This window comes from Camelina sativa, chromosome 11 (genome assembly GCF_000633955.1).
Source record: "Camelina sativa cultivar DH55 chromosome 11, Cs, whole genome shotgun sequence".
Lineage (NCBI taxonomy): Eukaryota > Viridiplantae > Streptophyta > Magnoliopsida > Brassicales > Brassicaceae > Camelina > Camelina sativa.
Window position 1 is genome coordinate 43,062,406 of NC_025695.1, and position 10,159 is coordinate 43,072,564.

At 40.6% G+C, this 10,159-nt stretch overlaps 3 protein-coding genes and 1 pseudogene across 3 annotated transcripts in view; 1 reads left to right on the plus strand and 3 right to left on the minus strand.

Annotated features, from left to right (window-relative positions):
* LOC104726117 (cleavage and polyadenylation specificity factor subunit 6-like) lies at positions 1,169-4,194 on the minus strand. The gene is made up of 2 exons (XM_010444907.2): positions 1,789-4,194; positions 1,169-1,546 (listed from the first exon to the last, which is right to left on the minus strand). Exon 1 carries the CDS (start codon positions 3,914-3,916, stop codon positions 1,802-1,804), a length of 2,115 nt encoding a protein of 704 aa, XP_010443209.1. The 5' UTR covers positions 3,917-4,194; the 3' UTR covers positions 1,169-1,546; positions 1,789-1,801.
* On the minus strand, positions 4,425-5,571 carry LOC104728908 (annotated as a pseudogene).
* LOC104728909 (agamous-like MADS-box protein AGL82) lies at positions 5,863-6,696 on the minus strand. The gene has a single exon (XM_010447826.1). The coding sequence runs from the start codon at positions 6,694-6,696 to the stop codon at positions 5,863-5,865; it is 834 nt and encodes a 277-aa protein (XP_010446128.1).
* Positions 8,812-10,159, plus strand: part of LOC104728910 (putative E3 ubiquitin-protein ligase RF298) — a 4,255-nt gene continuing 2,907 nt past the window's right edge. Inside the window, exons 1-3 of the mRNA XM_010447827.1 lie at positions 8,812-9,019; positions 9,367-9,895; positions 9,957-10,048. Of these exons, the coding sequence (XP_010446129.1) occupies positions 9,374-9,895; positions 9,957-10,048 (614 nt within the window). The 5' untranslated portion in view covers positions 8,812-9,019; positions 9,367-9,373. The remainder of the gene's footprint in view (positions 9,020-9,366; positions 9,896-9,956; positions 10,049-10,159) is intronic.

A 10,159-nucleotide genomic window follows, 5' to 3' on the forward strand; every position in this document is an offset into this window, starting at 1 on the left:
TCTTTCAGATAAAAAGTTCAAAATCGATCTCACCTCAAGAAAATCATCTATTAAGCTGATGATCCAAGATGAGCTCAAAAAGCTAGCAGAAGAGGCCGATGATGAGGAAGGAGAAGAAGAGGATGCTGAGAATGAGGAAGAAGAAGAGAAAGTGAAAGAGAAAGCTGGAGGATCTGGTGGTGCAGAGGAGGTTAAAGCCTGATCACAAAGCACATAAATCTAGTCTAGCTGCTATTTTAATCGTCAAGGGGTCTCTCTCCTCCATTGCCTATCTTCAGCATTAGGCAAATATATCAGAGAATGTAATATGTTGGTTGTTTTTTGGTCTTGAATTGTCGTTTTTTTTAATATAACTTATGTGGTAGAGTCGGAGAGAGGAAGACCAGAAGTTAGATGTTATCAGATAAGCAGCTTTGTTTGTGTATACAATTAAACATAAGCGCCTTTAGGATTTATGGCCCATTTAAACACCCTTTTGATTTTTGGGTTCCTTTTGAAGACATTTGTTCAAACTTCCCTCGCTCCTTTAATCTTGCTTTGATTAAAGAGTAAGGGAGGCCATTGATGTTGATATTAATAATTTCTTCAATCAAACTAAACCAAGCTCGAGTACGCAAACTTGAGATAGATTGCCTAGAAAGAAGGGTCCCAAAAGGATAATTTAGCCAAACAAACATGAACATAACGAGAGCATGCATACTCGAAGGAAACCTATTCTAATGAAATCGAGCAATATCTAAAGAGCACAACAGAACAAGGAATAACCAACTTGGCCAGTGCTAATGAAGAAAATAGAATCTGTATGTCATTGATGAAGATGTGTTAATAGCTACACAAACTTCCACACAAAAAAACATGAACATGGAGAAATCTGACTTTCTATTATGTACAAGGAGCCAGATTTCCTCTACAACAACACAAAAGAATGATCTACTACATCACTTTTGGAAATCACAAAAACACAATCCNTACCATGACCAACATCTTTCTCCCTTGGTATGTCCCTTTCATAACCAGCATCTTTATCCTCACGAATCCTTCTATCCGATGAACCAGACCATTCCCTTTCTGAAGCTCTTTCTTTATCTTTCACAGGATTTGGACGACCTCTATCGTGATTAACCTNCATACAATACAGCCCAAATGGCTAAAACATGGAGAAACAAGATCAGCAACACTGGCCAGGCTAACTATTTTGGCTGTAACTAATACAACTACAGAACAACAAATTCAGAAACAGTTAAAATAAGAACATCTAAACACAAATGGATGGAAACCCGAAAGGCCAAAACATCACCACAACACACTGGTCTTTAGAAGTTTCACATAACAATGGCAAAAGGTAAGGTGTCTAATAACTTAAAGAAGGCAAACGTTTGCCAAGTTTCTTTCCACTTCTAGGTAACTAAGCTGAGTTGAAGAAGAGATTTCACCAGTGAGAGACTTCTTTCTGTGACAAGAGTCTGCCTTTCCCTGAGGTCTTCTTTCTTCATCCTTTTCTTCCTTTTCTTCCATTATAGTTTTGCAGGAGCTCTCAAAAGTCAATCTACCCATAACGTTTATACATATAAGAAGACAACAGAAACCTTAGTCAGCAAAGAGAAGGGAAAAAGTATAAACCATTGATCTACTTGAGTACACATTACACAGTTTAGACAATGAGACAACAATATGTCCTTAAAGACAGCTAACTATTAGTCAGAAAAACTTAAAGCAAAACATCAAAAAGAAAGGTAGAAGTTACGATACATGAAGGAACGCAAGATACCATTAGAATCAACTACTTACTTTTATCCGAAATTTATTCAGTAGTAAGCCGCCTTCTTTTCCCATAATCAGCATCCCTTGATCTTGAGCGATGGTTATCCTCCCGAGACAACCGTGATTTGCTGTGTCCTCTGGATGACCGACCTCTGTTCCACTCATCATCATGCTCAGGTTCGTCCCTGTGTCTAGTACGATGATCACCACCATATCGTTGTGACGATCCCTCTCTATGACGATCCCTCTCCCTGTCCCTTTCTCTGTCACGATCACGTTCTCGCTCACGATCTTTGGAGCGTTCACGATCCTTATGATGATGTTCCCTCTCACGCTCACGACCAGTGTCTCTATCATCACGGTGCCTTCTCTCTGGCATCTCATAACCATGACCAACATCTTTCTCCCTTGGTATGTCCCTTTCATAACCAGCATCTTTATCCTCACGAATCCTTCTATCAGATGAACCAGACCATTCCCTTTCTGAAGCTCTTTCTTTATCTTTCACAGGATTTGGACGACCTCTATCGTGATTAACCTCTCCATACTGATGATCAGATGCAGCTTCCTCTCCATAACTCGATTCCGCAGCTCTTCCACCACCCAAATCTTCACCACTAGCCCATCCTCCACTATTAGGATCCCACATTCCCATATTATGCCCTCCATCAACACCAGCATTAAGCATCATTCCCATTCCATTCATCGGCATCCCTCGTCCAAAAAACGCTGGATTCACATGAGGTGCCACTCCAGGTAAACCAACTCCTCCTACAGGAGGGAAAGAAGATAAAAGCCCAGGAAACGGTGGACCCGGAGCCCCAGGGAATCCTCCATAGCCACCCATTCTGGCCATAGGTCCACCAAAAGCTTGTTCAAACCCTTGCCCCATCATTGGTTGATGCATCATATTCATAGGAGGCCCTGTACCCATGCCCTGACCAAAAGCACCATTACCCATCAAACCTCTTCCCATCCCGTTAGGCCTATTCCTCATTGGACCACCAGGTCCTCTACCACCCGGAGCATTGCCTCTACCCCAATTACCTCTACCAAATCCTCTATTTCCCCCACCTTGGAAATTCCCGCCAATGGCGGCGTTGTTGTTGGCCACGACAGGTTTACTCGGAGGATCAGCAGGCCCTCCTCTCTTAGCTTGTGCAATTACAGATTGTGCCTGTTGGGTCCTATTCACCTGTGCCTCTCCCATTCTCTTAACAGAATACGGAGACGCATACTCAACAACACAAGGCCTACCGTTGAATGCATAACCGTTCAACCCGTCTTTGCAAGCTGTAGCCGCCATAGGATCATAGAACTCTACTTGACAATACCCTTTCGACTTCCCACTAGCTTTCTCATCAAAGAACTTAACCTCCTTCACAGCACCATACTTGCACAACTCTGCCTCAAGCTCAGCATCAGTTGTCCACCAATGCAAATCCCCAACGAAAAGAAAAGTCCCATTGCCTCCTCCACCAGTTCCCCCGCCAACAACACCAGGCATAGCTATATTACCTCCGTTCCCAACCATGTTCATACCAGGTCCAGGAGGAGTCCCACCATTAACATGACCCATCACAGGTCTCATCAAATTCTCGTTATTTCCTAAGACATGTGGTGGTGGCGGCAAGAGACCCTGAGAAATGTTATTTCCTCTAGGAACCTCAAGATCAGTTGGCCGATTAGCAGCTGGCCCTAGCTCAACTCTAAGCCCTCCTCCAGTACCAGCACCAATTCCATCAGGAATCTCCTGGCTAACATCGCTTACCTTAACCTCTTGAGCTCCATATCCACTAGAAGCGACTACCACATCAGTACCACCACTTCCTCCTGCTCCTGCTTCACCTTCTTTAACAAGGCTCTCACCAACCAAACCAGGTATCGAAACCTCAGCTTCGGGCGTACCTAAAACTGGCTCAACCCTATCTTCCCCATCGATACCAACCTTCTCCTTTTCCTCGTCGTTTCTAGATCCCGCTTCGTCGCTCTTTTTCACAGACTGAAGAAACCCTTCTCCAACATTAACGTCGTTGTAAAGATCCTCATAATCATCATCCTCTTCCTCCGCCATAAACCCGTCGTCAGCTACGGCAGATATCGCCTCGTTTTGATGGAATTGATCCATCTGATCTCTCCCATCTCCCTCATCCATCTTTAAACTCTCTCTCTCTCTCTCTCTTTCCAGGTGATGATAAAAAAAAAGCAAGCTCCTTCCTTTTTCCGATTCTCAAATCAGAATACCCACAAGCTTACGCTCTCACTCGAAACATGAACAAATCTCAAGAACACGAGATTTTTGTTCCCCGGAAGCAAGAAACGGAGACAAAGGCTTAGAAACCCTAATCCGGCTGATTTGTGAATTTTCTTATTTTTCTCTTTTTACAATTAAAACATTTTTTTATTCTTCTCGATGGAATCCAACTAATTTCTCTATCGTACACCGTGCACTTAGCGCAGTTTAAAGCCCTTTATAAGTGAAGAGAACACGTGTAAATCCAGAACAAATGGGCTAGCTTTTCTTTTTAATGGGCTCAATTACAAGACCCAGTATGACTTTCGATAACCTTCCAAACATCACGTAGTCTGTCGTCTTTTAGTAGCCGGTTATAACCGGTTTTGCGGCTAGTTCACTTCCTACAGCCGGTAATAAACTACACAGGCGCCGCGCCACCAACGGTCATAATATCACGATTCACGACGTTTCGTTTATTTATTTTTAATTCTCTCTCTTATAAAACTCCCTTAACCAAAAGTTGCGAATATTTAACTTATAACAGAGTTACCGAGAATCAAACACACACAATATTTTGGGATTTTTGTTATTCATTACCAGAATCAAAACACAAAACAAGATCACGATGCATCGGTTTGTAATTTCCATTTTCGTCTTCTTAATTTCTATTTATGGTAATGTACAAGCGGAGAATGCACCCGCTCAGTCTCCGAGACTCGCCGTCAAACAACATCCTCCGTCAAAATCTCATCGTTTCATAGCTCCGACGAAGTCTCCTTCTCATACGCCTACTTTACATCCTCCCGTGACACGAAACTCTCCAGAGACGGAATCTCTGACGAAGCAAACTTTGCCTACGCAGCCTCCGGAGAAATCCCCTGTTTTTACTACTCCGACCTCTGCTTCTCCTTTGGATTCCCCTGTTTTTACTCCGGCGAATTCTCCTGTTACGTCTCGGACCATAGCGTCTCCGTTCAAATCCCCTGTTTTTACTCCGGCGACTTCCCCATCTCGGACCACCGATCCGTCTCAATCGAAATCCCCAGTGTTTACTCCGGTGACGTCCCCTGTTTCGTCTCGAACCATTGCGACTCCTTTGAGATCCCCTGTATCATCTCCGGCTACTTCCCCTGTTACATCTCGAACCATTTCGTCTCCTTTGAAATCCCCTGTTTTATCTCCGGTGACTTCCCCTGTTTCCACTCCGACTACCGCCACGGCTCCTGTCTCAACTCCCGCAACCTCCCCTCTTTCCCCACCCACTACAATTCCAGTGAAGTCTCCAATCTCCACTCCGACCATGAGTCCCACCACCTCGTTAGAATCGCCCGCCACCGCACCATTAAACCAACCACCAGTCTCAGCCGATGCTCCGGAGACTTCAGCAACACCGCCTGTAACAATCCCTGGTATTCCATCAACACCAGCGAATACGCCGGATATATTTCCTTACGGACGAGGTCCGGTAAATAGTTCTGCACCGGCGATGGCAAACTTGGCGCCAGAGACTGCTGATGTTCCCGCCGGAGCTAAGTCGGCTTCTAAATCCATTCAACACGATCTGCTATGCACATTGCTCATCGTAGGAGCCACTTTGGTTCTATTGTCAGACTACAAGATTCTTCATACCTTGTAACTCTGGTTCAAAAATATTTAGATACTTGTTTTTTTGTATTGACTTTATTGTAGTAGTTTATTGATGTCAGTAGCATATATATAAAAAAATTTCCATAAATTTAATTTTCTTATTCCATGAGAAAACTATGAAAAACACAAATTAATAGAGAAACCTGAATTACAAAAGTTCATTAAGCACTTGAAATAGTCCAACCAACGTTTAGAAGGAAGTAACAAGATGACATGTCTCACATAGGATGTTTACTTGAATCCTCCAAGTCATTATTTTGTGCAAACCTGAAGGGATAATCTGGGAACTGCTTCGCGTCGTTGAACATACTGTTTCCTAAACCCCATTGTATTGGCTCCATGTAAGCTGTCCTCTGCACCAACGGACCGTATGGACCATCTGAACAACTCCCGTAAAAGAATGTTTGCCCGTTAGCTATCATTGGCTCTGCCCCATGTGAGAAGGAAGGCACTTCTGTCTTAGTTGAGGAAACCTGGTTATTGAAAGGGAAAAAAGAGAACTCGTTGTGCTCCATAGTAGGCATAGGCAACAACTGATACTGCTCAAGACATTGCTGATTGTAACCGGATAAAGCAAGTTGCTCATGAGACCAAGAAGTACTGTCAGGAAATGGTTGATTCTTATTCGTAGCCTCCTGAATCTTGTTTTCTACAGCCACGAAAACCGCGTAGAGCTCGTTTAAAGAACATTTGTCGAGCTGTTTGTCCCATGGTTGATACTTGGTCGCAGTCTTCGAATTCTCCACCTTAGTGTTGTTTTTCTCCAAGCATTCTTGCACGGTGTAAGTCTTGGTGCAGCTGCTTGACGCAATGTCCCTATACTTGGTTATTATTTCACGTACTTTGCTCTCATCTTTTGGCCATAACTCCGGCTCCGCTACCATCTCGTCCCCTGCTCTGCTCGGGCCGTACACAATGAGACAAGTGTCCACGCCGCAGAGCGTTGAGAACTCACTGGCTTTCTTGTACAAACATGCTTTCCTCTTCTTGTAAGTCGTTATCCTCGTTTTTTCGTTCGGTATCTTCTCCATCTTTACCATTTTTCGACCCATCCAGTTACCTTGGTTTTAATCTATAGCCAAAAAAAAAGGAATAAAAACAACAACAGCTCATAATCATGTAAAGTGAAATACTAATATACATATCATCATTCACCAAAATATACAAAAATTGTAAACATTTGCAACGAAAGCACTAGAGTACAAGAATAGTAAACATTTTGTTGTCAGTTATTAATTGTAACTCCTAGCTTTTAGATTTCAATTATTAACATTTCATAGCAGTGTCGGACTTACATGTGTCGTTTGTGAACAAAGATTCATATCATTTTTTAATTTCCTCAAAATTTTCACTAATAGTCATACATTTGGAACTCATTAACAGTAATAAACTACCACCATGTGAATTGTGAACAAGATAACAGCATATGTGAAGAACGCCATATAAAAATATGTGTTGTACTACGTGAATATTCAATCGAAGCCACAGAACAAACAGCCCTCAAAACTTTTAGTACGTGCTTAATTCCAAATCCAAATTCGCGAAAACACGTATAATAAGTAGAATTATATGGAAACCACATAGCTATATAAATGTAAAGTAAATAAAAAAAGTGGTTAAAAAGAACGCATAGAAGTACCTACCTTCTCGAATAGCTCTCTCCACTTTCTGAAGTTTCTTGATTTAACAATGGAGTTCCTCTTTCTGTGTTTATATATTACACACGAACATAAAGAAAGAATATATGGTTTATTCCCAAATATTGTTTCCTGTCCCTAAATTGCGGTAGCAATGCTGATATCTTATTTCTTTCCATTTTTTCCTACTAGTATTAAAGAGGACGAGGCTATACAAATCTTTCATTTCCATGTTCACACAAAGGGATAAGAGTTCAATAAAAAGGAAAACCTTATATAATTATTAGCATGATCAAGAAAGAGGATTCTGATTTTTGTGATTTGGGCGAATTAATTAGTGTCTTTCTTAAATATTCCTTAATTTTTTAAAGACGGTTGAGGTTCTTTAATTCACTTCATGCCGGAGAGAGATAAATCAGCTTCTAAATCCATTCGCTACGATGTTAAGAAAGAGACCACATCTCGTTTATTTAAAACGTGCAAACAAGACCATGACCATGTATCTTGTTCATGCTAAAACGTGCAAACAAGAACACAGCCCCAACACTAAAAAATGAAAAAATGTCCCATGCATTTGTAATTCGACGCAGTACAAATAAAATTTTAACAGTATTTTTCTTAATTAAACTACCTACATAATATACGTAAGTAATTGTTCGATACATAATATTTAACTTTTGGTTTTTACATGTTTGACAGTTGACACTTTGACTGATCCAAATCCAACCCACATGTTTCCAGGATACTCAAGACTTGCATACCAAAATTTCACAGTCTTTTTAAGTCATTACAAACATCATAAAGTTTACGCATATATACATTCGAATAAATCAGCTACGGTAAACATAAGTTTTGCCAACTTGATGAGTACAAGACTGAAACGTGACATATCATGGACAGTGGACCCATGATTTCTAATTTGATCTACTACTCTATATATATATATATATATATGACATTGCATACGAAAATAATTGTACGTGTGAAGACATTTTTCGATTACCAAAAAAGCCCCAAAACACACCACAATTGGTAAGCAGTGTTTGATGATTGCTAGTAGCATGGGATAATGTTGTAATGGATAATTTTTACAATGCTCTTATCCACTTAAGGGTCAAGATGTTTCCACGTCAGAAAATTTGTAAATTCAATATATAGTTTTTTTTTTCTTCTTCTTCCTTTCTTAAAAAGCCTTAGTCAATAAATTTACGATTATAATAAAACTTTTACCATCTTTTGAGTTTTGAGTATGTGTAATTAGTGTATGCTAGTCAAGTCCTCATATTTAGTTTCAATTCAGTGTCATTTACTTATGGTAATTTTACTGCGGATAACCTATACTTTATTTTTAGCCACGTGTTGTCTAATTAAGCAGTATTTTTCAAAGTAAAATACTAATGGGGTCAATTACAGAAGCTTTGGAAAACAAAATACACAAAGGAAGGCAATTAAAGAAAAGTATAGGGGTAAAAAAGGAATTACAAAAAGTTAATATCCAAATGATCTTGTGTCAAAAAAAAAAAAAAAAAAAAAAAACTCACGATCAATTTTGGTGAGCTCCTTCATCTTCTAGCCACGCACTTGTTCTTCTTCTTCTTCTCCTTCCTTCACAGTGCCCTCTCGCTCTCTGCAACACTCTTTATTTATTTATTATTTATATTCATCGATCCTTCTCTATCTCTCTTTGATCCTCTTCCGATCGTCTTTTTTCCCGCGGTTTCGCCTTCCACCGTTTCCGGTCAGTTCACGACTCCGTGATTTTGTTTTTTTTTTTTTGGGTTGAATGATCAAATGATTTTAGTATTAATCCAGATTCCGATTGCATTCCGATTGAGCTGCTATGTTTGATCAAATCTTATCTGTTTCCGTGGGAGAATTGGGTTGATTTGTCCTGGGGAATTTGGAACGATTGTATTGGAATTTGGGAATAATCGTTCGTCTCTGTGCGTATTTGCATTATCACAAAGCTTCTCCGATACATGTTTCTAGCTTTCCTTGATTGTTTTATTGAATCTGTCACAAGTGATATGGTGTATGAACACCTAATCGTTTTTTGTTTATCTCTGTCACATTTTATAATCTCAGGATCTTAATGGTTGAGAAGCAAGAAGAAGAAATGAATGAGTGTGGTGTTCTCAATGGTGGCAAAGTAGGGACGTCTTCAGTGTCGTCACCACCACAAGAGAAAGGAAGGAAGAACAAGAGAAAGTTAGCTGATCCTTCTCCACAAACTGCTGCTTCCTTGACTGAGTTCCCTCGATATGAGTTACATTCACTCAAGTCTCAAAACCCTTTATGTGAAAACGACTCCAACGGGCAGCTGAAAGCGGAAGAGTCTGAGTCTTTAGGATGGGATGATCCGTTTGCTTGTCAGCTCGAACAGCTTTTATCATCGAGTTTACTCAACCTCTTCCGTAATGCAATGAATCAGATTATGGATTGTGGTTATAGTGAGGATGTTGTTCTCAAAGCTATTTCGAGCAGTAGGCTCTACTGTGGAGGAAATGATCTCGTGTCAAACATTGTTAATGATACCTTGAGTTTTTTGAAGAGTGGGAAAAAAGTTGCTGGTTCGAGAGACTATGTGTTTCAGNCTCATTCTCTTGACAATCAGGTAATGATGTTTTCTATCTGTTTTTTGTTTCAGGCTCAAGGCTTTAACTGTTTCTCTCAAGGCACTCAAGTTAGCTGGTGTTCATGGAATCGCAGTGGAGGTTTGGTGGGGGATCGTAGAGCGTTTCTGTCCTCTTGAGTTCAAATGGTCACTGTATGAAGAGCTCTTTAGGCTGATTTCTGAGGCAGGGTTGAAGTTACATGTTGCTCTTTGTTTTCATTCAAATATGCACTTGTTTGGTGGGAAAGGAGGCATCAGTCTTCC

Coding starts and splice junctions, on each gene's coding strand:
- LOC104728909 (XM_010447826.1), bottom strand. CDS start 6,696: ATGGGTCGAAAAATGGTAAAGATGGAGAAGATACCGAACGAAAAAACG.
- LOC104726117 (XM_010444907.2), bottom strand. CDS start 3,916: ATGGATGAGGGAGATGGGAGAGATCAGATGGATCAATTCCATCAAAAC.